Source organism: Leucopleurus acutus, assembly GCF_964270905.1.
Source record: "Leucopleurus acutus genome assembly, chromosome: 4".
In the NCBI taxonomy this organism is placed as follows: Eukaryota; Metazoa; Chordata; class Mammalia; order Artiodactyla; family Delphinidae; genus Leucopleurus; species Leucopleurus acutus.
The window spans coordinates 125,006,820-125,025,246 of record NC_139146.1 but is presented as its reverse complement, the minus strand read 5'-3'; the positions used below and the strand labels follow the sequence as shown (position 1 = coordinate 125,025,246).

The window sequence follows — 18,427 nt, the reverse complement described above, 5'->3', positions numbered from 1 at the left end:
ATGTATGTGATGTGACTTAGCATGGGACCCAATAAAATGCTGAGGAAAAAGTCAACATGCAAATAGTGCTCTGAAAAATTTAAATAATAGTTTCACTTCTCTTTCTCCAGGCCTTCACTAGCTGATGTCTAAAATAATAAATTTCACAGACATGTTGGAATCACCATTAAATAGGAATATGAATGCACAGCAGTAGAGCAAATCTCCAGTTTTGCTACAAAGGGTCAAAGAGGTGTAATACCCTCCTCCCCATCAGGAAAATGGATATTAAATATACTTTCTAATGGTTAAAATTAAGGGTGTGGTGGGGAAAGAATGAATGGAATACATACTGTGGTGTTCTCCCTGAGAGGGGTTTTCGGGTAGCGCTGCAGAGGATGTAGCTGGTAATAACTGAGAACATTCCCCACATAGACAGAAATCACCACCAGTAAAGTTTTTTTTTTAAACATCTGTATTGGAGTATAATTGCTTTACAATGGTGTGTTAGTTTCTGCTTTATAACAAAGTGAATCAGTTATACATATACATATGTTCCCATATCTCTTCCCTCTTGCCTCTCCCTCCCTCCCACCCTCCCTAACCCACCCCTCTGGGTGGTCAAAAACCACCTAGCTTATCTCCCTGTGCTATGCAGCTACTTCCCACTAGCTATCTATTTTATGTTTGGTAGTGTATATATGTCCATTCCACTCTCTCACTTTGTCACAGCTTATCCTTCCCCCTCCCCATATCCTCAAGTCCATTCTCTAGTAGGCCTGAGACTTTATTCCCACCTTACCCCTAGGTTCTTCATGACCTTTTTTTTTCTTAGATTCCATATATATGTGTTAGCATATGGTATTTGTTTTTCACTTTCTGACTTCACTCTGTATGACAGACTCTAGGTCCATCCACCTCACTACAAATAACTAAATTTTGTTTCTTTTAATGGCTGAGTAATATTCCATTGTATATATGTGCCACATCTTCTTTATCCATTCATCTGTTGATGGACACTTAGGTTGCTCCCATATCCTGGCTATTTCAAATAGAGCTGCAATGAACATTTTGGGACATGACTCTTTTTGAATTCTGGTTTCCTCAGGGGATATGCCCAGTAGTGAGATTGCTGGGTCGTATGGTAGTTCTATTTGTAGTATTTTAAGGAACCTTCATACTGTTCTCCATAGTGGCTGTACCAATTCACATTCCCACCAGCAGTGCAAGAGTGTTCCCTTTTCTCCACACCCTCTCCAGCATTTATTGTTTCTAGATTTTTTGATGATGGCCCTTCTGACTGGTGTGAGATGAGATCTCATTGTAGTTTTGATTTGCATTTCTCTAATGATTAATGATGTTGAACATTCTTACATGTGTTTGTTGGCAAACTGTATATCTTCTTTGGAGAAATGTCTATTTAGGTCTTCTGCCCATTTTTGGACTGGGTTGTTTGTTTTTCTGTTATTAATCTGCATGAGCTACTTATAAATTTTGGATATTAATCCTTTGTCAGTTGCTTCATTTGCAAATATTTTCTCCCATTCTGAGGGCTGTCTTCTGGTCTTGTTTATGGTTTAATTTGCTGTGCAAAAGCTTTGAAGTTTCATTAGGTCCCATTTGTTTATTTTTGTTTTTATTTCCATTTCTCTAGGAGGTGGGTCAAAAAGGATCTTGCTGTGATTTATGTCATAGAGTGTTCTACCTATGTTTTCCTCTAAGAGTTTGATAGGCTCTGGTCTTACACTTAGGTCTCTGATCCATTTTGAGTTTATTTTTGTGTATGGTGTTAAGGAGTGTTCTAATTTCATAGTTTTACATGTACCTGTCCAGCTTTCCCAGCACCACTTATTGAAGAGGCTGTCTTTTCTCCACTGTATATTCTTGCCTCCTTTATCAAAGATAAGGTGACCATATGTGCATGGGTTTATCTCTGGGCTTTCTATACTGTTCAATTGATCTATATTTCTGTTTTTGTGCCAGTACCCTACTGTCGTGATTACTGTAGTTTTGTAGTATAGTTTGAAGTGCAGGAGCCTGATTCCTCCAGCTCCGTTTTTCTTTCTCAATATTGCTTTGGCTATTCGGGGTCTTTTGTGTTTCCATACAAATGGTGAAATTTTTTGTTCTAGTTCTGTGAAAAATGCCTGTGGGAGTTTGATAGGGATTGCATTGAATCTTCAGATTGCTTTGGGTAGTAGAGTCATTTTCACAATGTTGATTCTTCCAATCCATGAACATGGTATATCTCTCCATCTATTTGTATCATCTATAATTTCTTTCATCAGTGTCTTATAATTTTCTGTATACAGGTCTTTGTCTCCTTAGGTAGGTTTATTCCTAGATATTTTATTCTTTTTGTTGCAATGGTAAATGAGAGTGTTTTCTTAATTTCACTTTCAGATTTTTCATCATTAGCGTATAGGAATACAAGAGATTTCTGTGCATTAATTTTGTATCCTGCTACTTTACCAAATTGATTGATTAGCTCTAGTAGTTTTCTGGTAGCATCTTTAGGATTCTCTATGTATAATATTATGTCATCTGCAAACAGTGACAGCTTTACTTCTTCTTTTCCAATTTGGATTCCTTTTATTTCTTTTTCTTCTCTGATTGCTGTGGCTAAAACTTCCAAAACTACGTTGAATAAGCATGGTGAGAGTGGGCAACCTTGTCTTATTCCTGATCTTAGTGGGAATGGTTTCAGTTTTTCACCATTGAGAACGATGTTGGCTGTGGGTTTGTCATATATGGCCTTTATTATGTTGAGGAAAGTTCCCTCTGTGCCTACTTTCTGGATGGTTTTTATCATAATTGGGTGTTGAATTTTGTTGAAAACTTTCTCTGCATCTATTGAGATGATCATATGTTTTTCCTCCTTCAATTTGTTAATATGGTGTATCACACTGATTGATTTGCATATATTGAAGAATGCTTGCATTCCTGGAATAAACCCCACTTGATCATGGTGTATGATCCTTTTAATGTGCTGTTGGATTCTGTTTGCTAGTATTTTGTTGAGGAATTTTGCATCTACGTTCATCAGTGATATTAGCCTGTAGTTTTCTTTCTTTGTGATATCTTTGTCTGGTTTTGGTATCAGAGTGATGGTGGCCTCATAGAATGAGTTTGGGAGTGTTCCTCCCTTTGCTATATTTTGGAAGAGTTTGAGAAGGATAGGTGTTAGCTCTTCTCTAAATGTTTATAGAATTCGCCTGTGAAGCCATCTGGTCCTGGGCTTTTGTTTGTTGGAAGATTTGTAATCACAGTTTCAATTTCAGTGCTTGTGATTTGTGTGTTCATAGTTTCTATTTCTTCCTGGTTCAGTCTTGGAAGGTTGTGCATTTCTAAGAATTTGTCCATTTCTTCCAGGTTGTCCATTTTATTGACATAAAGTTGCTTGTGGTAATCTCTCATGATCCTTTGTATTTCTGCAGTGTCAGTTGTTACTTCTCCTTTTTCATTTCTAATTCTATTGATTTGAGTCTTCTCCCTTTTTTTTCTTGATGAGTCTGGCTAATGGCTTATCAATTTTATTTATCTTCTCAAAGAACCAGCTTTTAGTTTTATTGATCTTTGCTGTCATTTCCTTCATTTCGTTTTCATTTATTTCTGATCTGATCTTTATGATTTCTTCCCTTCTGCTAACTTTGGGTTTTTTTTTGTTCTTCTTTCTCTAATTACTTTAGGTGCAAGGTCAGGTTGTTAATTTGAGATGTTTCCTGTTTCTTAAGGTAGGATTGTATAGCTATAAACTTCCCTCTTAGAGCTGCTTTTGCTGCATCCAATAGGTTTTGGGTCGTCATGTCTCCATTGTCATTTATTTCTAGGTATCTTTTGATTTCCTCTTTGATTTCTTCAGTGATCACTTCGTTATTAAGTAGTGTATTGTTTAGCCTCCATGTGTTTGTATTTTTTACAGATTTTTTTTCCTGTAATTGATAGCATTGTGGTCAGATAAGATGCTTGATAAGATTTCAATTTTCTTAAATTTACCAAGGCTACATTTGTGGCCCAAGATATGATCTATCCTGGTGAATGTTACATGAGCACTTGAGAAGAATGTGTATTCTGTTGTTTTTGGATGGAATTTCCTATGAATATCAGTTAAGTCCATCTTGTTTAATGTGTCATTTAAAGCTTGTGTTTCCTTATTTATTTTCATTTTGGATGATCTGTCCATTGGTGAAAGTGGGGTGTTAAAGTCCCCTACTATGATTGTATTACTGTCGATTTCCCCTTTTATGGCTGCTTGTATTTGTCTTATGTATTGAGGTGCTCCTATGTTGGGTGCATAAATATTTACAATTGTTATATCTTTTTCTTGGATTGATCCCTTGATCATTATGTAGTGTCCTTCTTTGTCTCTTGTAATAGTCTTTGTTTTAAAGTCTATATTGTCTGATATGAGAATTGTTACTCCAGCTTTCTTTTGGTTTCCATTTGCATGGAATATCTTTTTCCATCACCACACTTTCAGTCTGTATTTGTCCCTGGGCCTGAAGTGGGTCTCTTTTAGGCAGCATATATAAGGGTCTTGTTTCTGTATCCATTCAGCCAGTCTGTGTCTTTTGGTGGGAGCATTTAATCCATTTACATTTAAGGTAATTATCAATATGTATGTTCCTATTCCCATTTTCTTAATTGTTTTGGGTTTGTTATTGAGGGTCTTTTCCTTCTCTTGTGTTTCCTGCCTAGAGAAGTTCCTTTAGCATTTTTTGTAAAGCTGGTTTGGTGGTGCTGAACTCTCTCAGCTTTTGCTTGTCTGTAAAGGTTTTAATTTCTCCATCAAATCTGAATGAGATCCTTGCTGGTTAGAGTGATCTTTGTTGTAGGTTTTTCTCTTTCATTACTTTAAATATGTCCTGCCATTCCCTTCTGGCTTGCAGAGTTTCTGCTGAAAGATCAGCTGTTAACCTTATGGGGATTCCTTTGTGTGTTATTTGTTGTTTTTCCCTTGCTGCTTTTAATATGTTTTCTTTGTATTTAATTTTTGATAGTTTGATTAATATGTACCTTGGCATGTTTCTCCTTGGATTTATCCTGTATGGGACTTTATGTGCTTCCTAGACTTGATTAACTATTTCCTTTCCCATATTTGGGAAGTTTTCAACTATAATCTCTTCAAATGTTTTCTCAGTCCTTTCTTTTTCTCTTCTTCTGAGACCCGTGTAATTCAAATGTTGGTGAGTTTAATGTTGTCCCAGAGGTGTCTGAGACTGTCCTCAGTTCTTTTCATTCTTTTTTCTTTATTCTGCTCTGCAGTAGTTATTTCCACTATTTTATCTTCCAGGTGACTTATCCGTCCTTCTGCCTCAGTTATACTGCTATTGATCCCTTCTAGAGTATTTTTAATTTCATTCATTGTGTTATTCACCATTGCTTGTTTCCTCTTTAGTTCTTCTAGGTCCTTGTTAAGTGTTTCTTGAATTTTCTCTTTTCTATTTCCAAGATTTTGGATCATCTTTACTATCATTATTCTGAATTATTTTTCAGGTAGACTGCCTATTTCCTCTTCATTTGTTAGGTCTGGTGGGTTTTTATCTTGCTCCTTCATCTGCTGTGTGTTTTTCTGTCTTTTCATTTTGCTTATCTTACTGTATTTGGGGTCTCCTTTTTGCAGGCTGAAGGTTCGTAGTTCCCGTTGTTTTTGGTGTCTGTCCCCAGTGGCTAGGGTTGGTTCAGTGGGTTGTGTAGGTTTCCTGGTGGAGGGGACTAGTGCCTATGTTCTGGTGGATGAGGCTGGATCTTGTCTTTCTGGTGGGCAGGTCCACATCTGGTGGTGTGTTTTGGGGTGTCTCTGGCCTTTTTATGATTTTAGGCATCCTCTCTGCTAATGGATGGGGCTCTGTTCCTGTCTTGCTTGTTGTTTGGCATAGGGTGTCCAGCACTGTAGCTTGCTGGTCGTTGAGTGAAGTTGGGTGTTTGTGTTGAGATGGAGATCTCTGGGAGATTTTTGCCATTTGATGGAGTGGAGCTGAGAGGTCTCTTGTGGACCAGTGTCCTGAAGTTGGCTCTCCCACCTCAGAGGCACAGCCCTGACGTTCAGCTGGAGCACCAAGAGACTGTCCTCCACATGGCTTTTGGGAGGTCTGAGGTCTTCTGCCAGTGTTCAGTGGGTGTTCTATAAGAGCAGTTCCACGTGTAGATGTATTTCTGATGTATCTGTGGGGAGGAAGTTTATCTCCGCATCCTACTCTTCCACCATCTTCTCCTGTCCCCACCACCAGTGAAGTTTTATTGTGAAAAACTAAGGGACAACCCACATCTGCAACAGGGTCACCAGCTGTCAGAGAGATAAACAGAAAGGCTCCTTCAGTGACTGAGGGCCAGATGGCACATCTACTATTACACGATTCAGAAGCTACTCTGGGGCAGGGGGAAGCCACCTTCACCATCCTGTCTGGAACATGCACCTGGCTCACCACCCACCTGCAAGCTGCTCTGTACATGTGCAGCTATGGAAGGCACAGTTATTTGAACATTACAATGGGAAATAATCCAAAATATGCATCTTCTGTCACCTCCTTCTACAGATATTTCAGATGAAAGGAACTTTAGGGCGCAACAGCTATGTGATTTTGGACAAATGAGCTGCACTTTGGTAGTAAAATCGGGGGACACAATGTCTGCTTCCCTTGTGTTGACCGAGGTGGGGAACAAAGGAGATCACAGCTGGGAAAGTGCTCTGGAAGCAGTACTGAGCTACAGGGAGCCGAGCGGCTGTTGTTACTATGACAGCACATATACAAATGCACTGCGATGGCAAAGGAGGGAGTGGTGTTGATGCAGCAGCGTCTGGGACTCTCCTGCCTGCTGTCCCACTGTGCTCTGCAGGGCTACTCTCGCATCCCCACTGTTGGGTTACCTTGTCCCTGATGATTGAATCTTCAACCCACCATATTTCTTCTTGTCTTTTCTCTTCAGTTATTGGTGCCCTGTCCAGGCAGCCCCAGATGTGGATCAGACTCTTTCGTGTCCCTCTGTGTGTCCCACAAACCCCTTTGTGGCCTATACCACTGACCTGAGTCCAAGTAGCCTTCAGAGGGTCCTTTAAGTTTTCTGGCCTCAGTCCCACTTGGCCAGAAGCAGGATAGACTGTGCTGATGAGCTGTTGGGTCAATGACTTGTTATGGTTACCACAGTGACACTCTTACTCTATAGATCAGGCCTAATGCCAGCTACTCACCTCCTCATAAAAACCACAATAGCAATAACCTTTGATCTTTTATTTTTTATCACATTCAGACTAACCACCTATATATGCTCAGCACCAATATACGAGGAGGCTGGCAAAGAGGTTTTGTCTCAGGTGTAGACTTTAATAGGTAGTGGCACCTGGCAATACTCTGTTGAAGGAGATTATGAGATCGGGTCTTAGTTTAGCAGTAAAGAGTATCATGATCAGTTAATTATGTCTGCCAGTGATGTGGAAAAAGTTGCCAGAGCACGCATGTCACATGTTTGTCATCTGAGTATAAAAAAGACTGATGTCATTTGTTTGTTTACTTTCTTCATCTTCGTGATAAAAAGAAGTGGCTTAGACAAAAAAGTTTGTGAGTATATTTTTGGGTCCTTTAATAAGAACTTGGTTATAATAGTCTCAAAGTCAATAACCAAAATTATTTGATAGAACTTCAAGATTTAAACCAAAAAGGCCCAAGGCCACAGCCATTCTTCTTTCCATGTCAAATAAGAAGACATCTTCCAGGCTTTTTATTTCTTCATCTCATAAATGGCCTGGATCTGAAGTCTTCTTAGAGTGGCTCTAAATCTTCTTTCAGAGAACACTACAATTGTTATTATATATATGCATTTGAACAAAAATACACACAGATCAAATCTGAAGTAACTATTTGGAGAGTTCAGGAAAAAATATCTTATAATAACTTACTTTTTTTGTCTTTAAATTACAGGCAGTACTTCCAGGGAAGAGTAAATACTCTTTACTTCTGTCCAAATTAGTCAGATCATTGCTTTAATTTTCCATTCTACTTTGTGGGTACTGTCAAAGCTAATGAATGAGTTTGCACCTTTCTTTCTGAAATTGAGATAAAGATGTATATATCTAAACAGGAAAAACAGGTTTTACTTAAGGAAGTAGAGTAGTTTTCATGAGGGCCACAAACCACATGCTAGGTAACCAGGACTCAAGATATGTTTCCTTTAGCACTCAGCGTCAGCAACTTTGACTCTACTAGTGATAATGAAAGTGTGCAGTCCCTTGAAAAATCTCCTCTGTATCTAGATCATTCATTTCCCATAGCTGATCATAGAGATTGTTAGCTATGATAAATGATAGATTTTGACTTTTTTCTTAGTTTATTACTTCTGATATTAAAAGAGGAAATGGACATAAACTCCATCTTTCAAAATCTGATCATCTCTCATTTGCATTTTTCATCTTTTTGTTTTAAGAATTTGATTCACTTTTATATCTACCCCATAAAATGCTGAATTTTTTTAAAATAAAAAGTTAAGATTCAGTTCAGTTTAATTTAGTGAAACTACCATGCTCCTATTTTTTATACTTTAGATTATAAGCCAAAATTTACAAGACTAATCCATTTCCTCTAATCAGTGGAGCTACACTCTTTTACAGTTTGAAGTGATGACTGGACTATATTCTTATAAAACTAGTTCTTTCCCTGTAGGTCTATAAGTACAACCTATTTCTAGAAGATTCCAAATTTCTCTTACTTGATGCCTGGATTTAATTAACAGTAAATAACAATCTTCAAATGTATACACATGCTACTTAAAAAAATATAGGCCTTGGAGATCAGAAATAAAAGGAAAGCAAAAAATCATTATAATGTATTGTATATGCAAATATTTAATTTCTTAACTATCTTTAAAGTGGATACCCAGTGCCGTGTTTTCTCAGCATGCAAGGGGAAAGGTCAGAAGTTTGCATGATGAATTCAATAATTGTATAAGAACTCATTTTGAAATGAGGGCCACATTTCAGAGCGATTTAAAAGATTCTTTATCAATTTCCAGAGCAGTTAGAACTTCTCATTTTTAATAATAACTGCCACATATGAAATGTAGGAATGTTGTGCCTCATAAATAAACGCATGAAATATGTGAAATTGAGGCACATGCATGCAAAGGAGGAAACCTGGCAGCTGGGACACATTAATAATGCCAGAGGGGTCACCATCTGGGCATGTGTGGATAAAACACATCTGCATTCCTGGCAAAGGGCAGCCTGTGCATCTGGATCACATCACCCCGTCCTCCCCACCCACGCATCATGGCAGGAGGAATTTCCTGACGAATAAGATGCTGCTGAAAGGTACCATGTTTGCCCTTGCAGCCATGCACATAATGAATCTGAAAAGAACTGCTAATCAAGTCAAAACAAAGGAATCTTTTCATTTGTCTAATTGTACAGAATGATGAATGAGTCACACAGTATGAAAGAAAGAAAGAAAGAAAGAAAAAGAAAGTTGTGTTATGCCCATTCCCTTTGCGCTACAAATCCTAAACTATCTGCAACAATTTGTGGTGGGTCTGTGTGTATTTGTATGTGTGGGGCTGGAGGGAGAGCAGAGGGATGCTCAGAGGTAAGCAGAAAATTATAATTTCCTGGCTCCAGGAAATATTGCTGCTATCAGTTCAAAGTCAATGAAGGAGAGTGTGGACAAATCGAATAAGTAAAAGTACGGAATCCTGGCATATGAAGGGCTCTTAGAAATTCACTTGCTCCATATTTCTATCTTCAAATCAATTGACTGTTGATTTTGCTACTTAAATTCTTAAAGGAGATTCTGCAGTGGCATATATGTATACATGTAAGTATGTATGCAACTATGTATGTATTTGTGTATTAAAAAGATTCGAATAGATAACACTTTATTGGTACAATAATGTGTTTTAGTGTTTCACAGCTATTAATAGTCAGGAAGTTTGATTTAAATAAAGAAAATTTTCAATCTGTGGCAAATTATTTGCCTGTGTATTGAGGCAAGTTAACAGTGTATCTGAAGCTGAAATTCTGTGTATTTACTCCTCAAGCCTTCTATTGATTTGAAGAGCAGTAGAAAGATTCTTTTTTGGTGCACCCTCCTCCACTTCCTGCAGATACGAAAAACAGGATACATAAAAGAAGGTGGCGAGGGTGTTGTTGAATGAAAATTTATTTTTAATTAAATGCTGTTAAAAGCATTTGGGAATAATTTAACTTTGAGGCTTTGCCTATGTGTATACTGTATCAACACTAGCAGCTGGAAAGAGAAAAATTCAAATATCCAGATGTTCAGTCTATGCTGTGCTAAAAATGTGATCGTGTATTTGCAAACATTCAGGTATTTAGTAGTATCTCAAATAAAATATGAAAAATTTTCTACTTTCTACCCACACTTTTTGCCATCACCTAGGAGCAGTTTATGTTATATTTTTCAACTTTATTTTCTTAATAAGCTGTTTCCTTTGCTCTATGTATTTATGATAAGCTTCTCTGATGTACACAGCTCCTATAGACCATACAACAGAATCAGTCTAGACAAATTAAATGAGCACTTCAGAAGACAGACAAATTTGTTAAAAGCTGTATCTGAAAAAATTCTGAGCTTTTGGATTGGTCTCTCACCTCTGAAGTACCTGGTCCAAATTATGCATGAAAAAATGTGAAAGTAATAATACTTTATGCATAATAAATAATACATTCAGGGCATAAATATTATGTATAAATAATAATAATACCTTCAATGTACGAAGCTGTTCACACACATTATTGTGTGTGTATTTCCTACTTTTTTTTTCTAAATTCCTCCCTTTTTTATCTGTAAACTCCCACTCCCACCATTTATCATTGATTGACTGAATTGTTCCATCCCAGTACACAAATATAGGAGTATCAGAATTGTTAACCTGTACTGCATGGGAAACAACCTTGCCCACTAGTGATCACATGAAGCTCCTATTGACTTCATCTTACAGACTCTTCTCATTTCCAAAGGTACTCAGAGCAGCACCTTTCCCCCTAATTCCCTTCAATGAGGTTGTTTCACACACTTGTAATGCACTTAGATTTTCTCTTCACGGTCTGCATTTCTCCCTGGGATTCCCTAAATTTCCTAAATGATTTTTAAAAATTTGCATACCTTAAGGTCTGCTTTTTGTGCTGTATAGTTCAATGGGATTTGACAAATGCATAATATCTTGTAAGCAAAATTACAGTATCATACAGATCAGTTTTACTGCCTTAAATTTCCATTTCACTTCCATATCCTTTTCCTTCCCTGAGCCACTGGTAACCACTGATTATTTTATTGTCTTTGTTTTTGCATTTTCCAGAATGTCATATAATTGGAATCATACAGTATATAGCCTTTTCATATTGGTTTGTTCCTTCATGTCTTTTTGTGGCTTGATAACCCATATTTTTTTACTGCTGACTAATGCTTCATTGTATGGAGGTACCACAGTTTGCTTATTCATTCATATTTTAAAGGACATCTTGGTTGCTTCCAGTTTGGGGTGATTATGAATAAAGGTGCTTTAAATATTTTCATGCAGGTTTTTTTGTGAATGTAGGTTTCAATTCAATTGGGTAAATACCTAGTAGTGATCGCTGAATCATAAGGCTATGTTTAGCTTTGTGGGAGACTGCCCAGCTGCCTTCCAAACTGGCTTTACCATTTTGCATTCCCACACAGCAAGAGTTCCTGCTGCTCCACATCCTCATCAGCATTTGGTATTGTTAGATTTTTTATTTTAACCATTCTAATAAGCACGTATTGGTAACTCATTATTGTTTTAACTTGCCATTCCCTAATGACAAATGATGGTGAGCTTCTTTTCATATGCTTATTTGCCATCTGTATATCTTCCTTGATGAGCTGTCTTTTTGGATATTTTGACATTTAACTGAGTTGATTTCTTATGATTGAGCTTTAAGTATATTTTGGATAACAGTCCTTTATTAAGTATGTATTTTATAGTTACTTTCTCCCAGTTTGTAGCTTGTCTTTTCATTCCCTTAACAGTGTCTCTCACAGAGCACTTTTTACTCCAAATAAAATTCAACTTACCAATATTGTCTTTCCTGGATCATGCTTTAGGTGTTGTATCTAAAAACTCATCACCAAATGCAAATTCATCTAGATATTTTTCCTATGTTATCTTCTAGAAGTTTTATAGTTTTGCATTTTACATTTAGGTCCATGATCCATTTTGAGTCCATTTTTGTGAAATACATAAGTTCTATATACTAGAACTTATTTATGTCTAAATTGTCTAGATTATTATTAATTTTTTTGCATATGGATGGCCAATTGTTTCAGTACCATTTGTTGAAAGATATCCTTGCTCCATTGAATTGCCTTTTTGCTCCTTTGTCATGGATCAGTTGACTATATTTGTGGGGGTCTATTTATGGGCTCTCTATTCAGTTCCATTGATCTATGTGTCTATTCTTTCACCAATACCACACTGTAGTCATTACTACAGCTTTATAGTAAATCTTGAAGTTGGGGAGCATCACTCCTCCAACATTGTTCTTCATTGTTGTGCTGTCTATTCTAGGTCATTTGCCTTTTCTTATAAATTGTAGAATCAGTTTGTCAATGTTCACAAAATAGATTGCTGGGATTTTGATTGGGATTGTAGAACCTTTAGATCAAGTTGGAAAGAATCAACATCTTGACAATATTGAACTTTCCAATCCATGAACATTGATTATTTTTCCATTTATTTGAGATCTCCTGTTTTTGCATATAGCTCTTGTACATATTTTGCTAGGTTTGTACCTAAGTATTTCCTTCCTAAGTATTGCAAATGGTATTGTGTTTTAATTTCAAATTCCAATTATTCATTGCTAGTATATAAGAAAGTAATTGACTTTTGTATATTGACCTCGTTTCCTGCAACCTTGCTATAATCATTTATTATTTCTAGGAGTTTTTTGTTGATTTTTTGGGAGTTTTCCATAGAGACAAACATGTCATCTGCAAACAAAGATGGTTTTATTTCTTCCTTCCCAATCTGTATACCTTTTATTTCCTTTTCTGTCTTATTGTACTAGCCAGGACTTCCAGCACAATGACAAATTGGGGTGATAAGAGGAGACATTTTTGTCTTCTTCCTTATCTTAAGGGGAAATCATCCAGTTTCTCACCACTAAGTATAATGTTAGGGTAGGTTTTTTTGTAGATATTCTTATCAAGTTGAAGAGTTTCCCTCTATTTCTAGTTTGCTGAGAGTTTTTATATGAATGGGTGTTGGACCTTGTCAGATGCTTTTTCTACATCCATTAATATAATCATGTAAGTTTTCTTCTTTACCCTCTTGATGTGGTTGATTGCATAAACTGATTTTTAATTGTTGAACCAATCTTACCTACCTGGAACAAATTCCACTTGGTCATGATGTATAATTCTTTTAAATGCATGGTTTAATTCAATTTGCTTCTATTTTGTTTAGGAATTTTACAATTATTTTGGTGAGAGATACTGGTCTAGAGTTTCTCTTTCTTATAATGTCTTCATCTGGTTGAGGTATTAGGATAATGCTGGCTTCAAAGAATGCGTTCTGAAATATTTCCTCTGCTTCGACTTTCTAGAGAGATTGTAGAGAATTTGTATCATTTCTTCCTTAAATGTGTGGTAGAATTCACCAGTGAAACCATCTGGACCTGGTGCTTTATGTTTTGGAAGGTTATTAATTATTGATTCAATTTTTAAAGATAGATAGAAGGCTTATTCAGACTATTTCTCCTTATGTGAGTTCTGGTATAGTTTGAGTCTTTCAAGGAATTAGTCTATTTCATCTAAACTTGTAGGCATACAGTTGTTCATAATATTCATTTATTTGCTTTTTATGTCCATGAGATCAGTAATAATGACCCTTTATTCTTTTCTTATATTAGTAATTTGTGTTCTCTCTCTTATTTTTCTTTGTTAGCTGGCTAGAGGTTTATTAAATTTATTGATCTTCTTCAAGAACTAGCTTTTGAACTAGTTTTGAACTCTTCTCCCCTTAGCATGACTTGTAATTTTTGGTTGAGAAGTTCTTATTGAGGTTCTTATTTGGGTAGTAAGAACATTTAGTGTGAGACTTTGTGTTAATTTGGCTAGGAGTTGGGCTGTGTTTGATGTTTGCCATGTGTTAGAGGCTTCAATTTCCATTAGTATACATGTCTCCCTTTTTGTCACTGGTTTCCCTAGAAACACATTCTTGTGTAGCTTGCAGCTCTTTCAGCTGTAATCCACTGTTTTCTGGATGCCTGATGATGTGGTGGTCAGGTGATGGGCAGTGGAAGTGTTCTATTATTCTGTGATTAAGCCTTGGTCTTTTAGTAGTCCCCATACTACGACCTTCACAGTGTTTCTGAACTTTTTGTTTTCCCCTGAGGTGAGACAGGAAGGCTAGAGGGGCCTGGAGTTGGGTAATTTCTCTTTCTCCACATTGGCTAAGGCTCTGATAAAATCTTTTCCCTTGCGGTGCAGGTCTTTGTCATGGTGAACACTCTGGAACTCTAGTTCAAAATAATTAACTTTTCCCCTAACCCTGTCAGAAGCACAAAAGTTTTTCTTGGCTTTTTACCATGAGAAGACTTGGTGGGATCCTTGAAGGTAAAACCTACAAAAATATGGGCGGTCCTTAAGACTGTGGCCCCAGGAGTTTCTCACTCTCACACTGGCCTAAAGTCTACTCCCAGCAATTCTTCCAGGTTACCCATTAAGTGTTTCCTCCAGTTTATGGCTCTTGCAGCTTCTGCTCCCAATAAGCAGATCTTAGTTTTGAGTTCCTGTATTCACCTGTCTTTCCAGTTTTGTGGGTGATGGCTTTCCCTGTGACCTCTATTCTCTGATAGGTCCAGGAAAAGTCACTGACATTCAGTTTGTTCAGCTTTTTTTTTTTTTCTTGTTATATGGGAGTGATGACTTTCAAGCTTCTTACATATTAGAGCTGAAACTAGAAGGCCTTCCTATTTTTAAAAATTCCATCATTTTAAAGATCAGGAAACTGAGGCTCACTGTGGTAAGATGAGTATCTAGAGTTGTCTAACTCCTAAGCCAGTGTTCTTGGCTTCACAGCCTGCTCCTGTTTCCTGGTAATACATCTCACAGAACCAGCCCGGGGAATACTCCCAGACAAAGCAGATGGCAGAGTAGGAGGGTGTGCTAAGGCAGGGTAAACAGGTGTGATGTTTGAAAAAACAATACATCAAAATCTCCTAACAGAGAATGTAAATTAATGGGGGGGGTGTATTCATTTTAGCTTTACAAAAGCATTCAGAAAAGGACTCTTTTATTAGTAAACTGCTTTTACAGTGTATGATTAAATTTGCACAAATGTTATATACAAGTCATATCCCTTGAATGTATTCAGAGTCAACTGATGGTACTGAACACTCACTGTGTATCTAGAAATTCTCCCAGGAAAATATTCTGAATCACAAGTCTGGGAGATGGGCTCTTATCTGCAGTGTTTGCATTTTGCAGATTAGGAAACCATGATTCAGAGATATTGAAGGAGCTGATCCTTGATATGAGAGAAAATAACTAGTGAGGTTGGATTCTTGTCTCTTCTCTGCAACTAATTAGTGATATGACCTTGACCAAGTTATTTAATCTCTCTGAACTATATTTCACAAAGGGAAGAAAAAAATTATTATCTCCCAGGGTAACTTAGATAATGTACAAAAAGCACTTATTACAACTATAATAAGATGTAATAGTTATATATAAATTTATATATAGTATTTCATATATAAGTATATTATTATAGTGATATAATTATTATTATTACTATGGAGTAACTATTATTATAGTAATTATAATTAAGTTATATATAATAATATACTACTAATATACTGGTGGAAGTTACAATATCAAATCATGGAAATAAACTTCACTATATGGCCCCTTATAGAAAAGAGCCAGTGAGAGGACCTTCAAGATGGCAGAGGAGTAAGACATGGAGATCACCTTCCTCCCCAGAATTACATCAAAAATACATCTACATGTGGAACAACTCCTACAGAACACCTACTGGCTGGCAGAAGATGTCAGACTTCCCCAAAAGCAAGAAACTCCCCACGTACCTGGCCGTGTGGCTGACAGGGTCTTGGTGCTCCAGCCAGGTGTCAGGCCTGAGCCTTTGAGGTGGGATGGCCAAGTCCAGGACATTGGACAACCAGAGACCTCCTGGTCCCACGTAATACCAGTCGGTGACAGCCCTCCCCAGAGATATCCGTCTCAAAGTTAAGACCCAGGTCCACTTAACGCCCAGCAAGTTCCAGTGCTGGACACCTCATGTCAAACAACTAGCAAGACAGGAACACAACCACACCCATTAGCAGAGAGGTTGCCTAAAATCATAATAAGTTCACAGACACCCCAAAACACATCACTAGACGTGGTCCTGCCCACCAGAAAGACAAGATCCAGCCTCATCCACCAGAACACAGGCACTAGTCCCCTCCACCAGGAAGCCTACACAACCCACTGAACCAACCTTAGCCACTGGGGGCAGACACCAAAAGCAATGGGAACTACAAACCTGCAGCCTGCAAAAAAGAGACCCCAAACACAGTAAGTTAAGCAAAATGAGAAGACAGAGAAACACACAGCAGACGAAGGAGCAAAGTAAAAACCCACCAGACCAAACAAATGAAGAGGAAATAAGCAGTCTACCTGAAAAAGAATTCAGAATGATGATAGTAAAGATGATCCAAAATCTTGGAAATAGAATACAGAAAATACAAGAAACGTTTAACAAGGACCTAGAAGAACTAAAGAACAAACAAACAATGATGAACAACACAATAAATGAAATTAAAAATTCTCTAGGACTTCCCTGGTGGCACAGTGGTTGAGAGTCCACCTGCCGATGCAGGGGACACGGGTTCGTGCCCCGGTCTGGGAAGATCCCACGTGCCGCGGAGTGGCTAGGCCCGTGAGCCATGGCCACTGAGCCTGCACTCTACAATGGGAGAGGCCACAACAGTGAGAGGCCCGCATAATGCCAAAAAAAAAAAAATTCTCTAGAAGGAATCAATAGCAGAATAACTGAGGCAGAAGAACGGATAAGTGACCTGAAAGATAAAATAGTGAAAATAACTATCGCAGAAGAGAATAAAGAAAAAAGAATGAAAAGAATTGAGGGCAGAGGGGAGACCTTCAAGATGGCAGAGGAGTAAGTCGTGGAGATCACCTTCCTCCCCACAAATACATCAGAAATACATCTACATGTGGAACAACTCCTACACAACATGTACTGAGTGCTGGCAGAAGACCTCAGACTTCCCAAAAGGCAAGAAACTCCCCACACACCTGGGTAGGGCAAAAGAAAAAAGAATAAACAGAGAGAAAAGGATAAGAATGGGACCTGCACCAGTGGGAGGGAGCTGTGAAGGAGGAAAGGTTTCCATACACTAGGAAGCCCCTTCACTGGCAGAGACGGTGGGTGGTGGTGGGGAAGCTTCAGAGCCATGGAGGAGAGCACAGCAATAGGGGTGCAGAGGGAAAAGCGGAGAGATTCCTGCACAGAGGATCTGTACCGACAAGCACTCACCAGCCTGAGAGGCTTGTCTGCTCACCTGCCAGGGTGGGTGGGGGCTGGGAGCTGAGGCTCGGTCTTCAGAGGTCAGATCCCAGGGAGAGAACTGGGGTTGGCTGCGTGAACACAGCCTGAAGGGGGCTAGTGCACCATAGGTAGATGGGAGGGAGTCTGGGAAAAAGTCTGAAACTGCCTAAGAGGCAAGAGACCATTGTTTTAGCATGCGTGAGGAGAGGGGATTCAGAGCACCGCCTAAATGAGATTCAGAGATGGGCACGATCTGCGGCTATCAGTGCAGACACCAGACATGGGCATGAGATGCTAAGGCTGATGCTGCAGCCACCAAGAAGCCTGTGTGCAAGCACAGGTCACTATCCACACTTTCCCACCCAAGAGCCTGTGCAGCCTGCCACTGCCAGGGTCCCATGATCCAGGGACAACTTCCCCGAGAGAACACATGGCGCACCGCATGCTGTTGCTACGTCATGCCCGACCTCTGCCACTCACCCCACATTCCATACCCCTCCCTTCCCCAGGCCTGAGTGAGCCAGAGCCCCCTAATCAGCTGCTAATTTAACACCCTCCTGTCTGTGGGGGAACAGATGCCCTCAGGCAGGCTACATACAGAAGCGGGGCCAATCCAAAGCTGAATCCCAGGAGCTGTGCAAACAAAGGAGAGAAAGGGAAATTTCCTCCAACAGCCTCAGGAGCAGCAGATTAAATCTTCACAATCAACTTGATGTACCCTGCATCTGTGGAATACCTGAATAGACGATGAATCATACCAAAATTGAGGTGGTGGACTTTGGGAGCAACTGTAGACTTGGGGTTTGCTGTATGTGACTGACTGGTTTCTGGTTTTAGGTTTATCTTAGTTAGTATTTAGAGTTTATTATCTTTGGTAGATTTATTTATTGATTTGATTACTCTCTTC

The 18,427-nt window shown here is 38.5% G+C and overlaps 1 protein-coding gene across 1 annotated transcript in view; it reads right to left on the bottom strand.

Moving 5' to 3' along the window:
- RNF175 (ring finger protein 175) overlaps positions 1 to 18,427 on the bottom strand; it is a gene marked incomplete at both ends in the record, with an annotated part of 77,061 nt that overhangs the window by 36,403 nt on the left and 22,231 nt on the right. Inside the window, 3 exon segments of the mRNA XM_082837960.1 lie at positions 333 to 421; positions 425 to 451; positions 6,233 to 6,265. Coding sequence (XP_082694086.1) covers positions 333 to 421; positions 425 to 451; positions 6,233 to 6,265 — 149 coding nt within the window.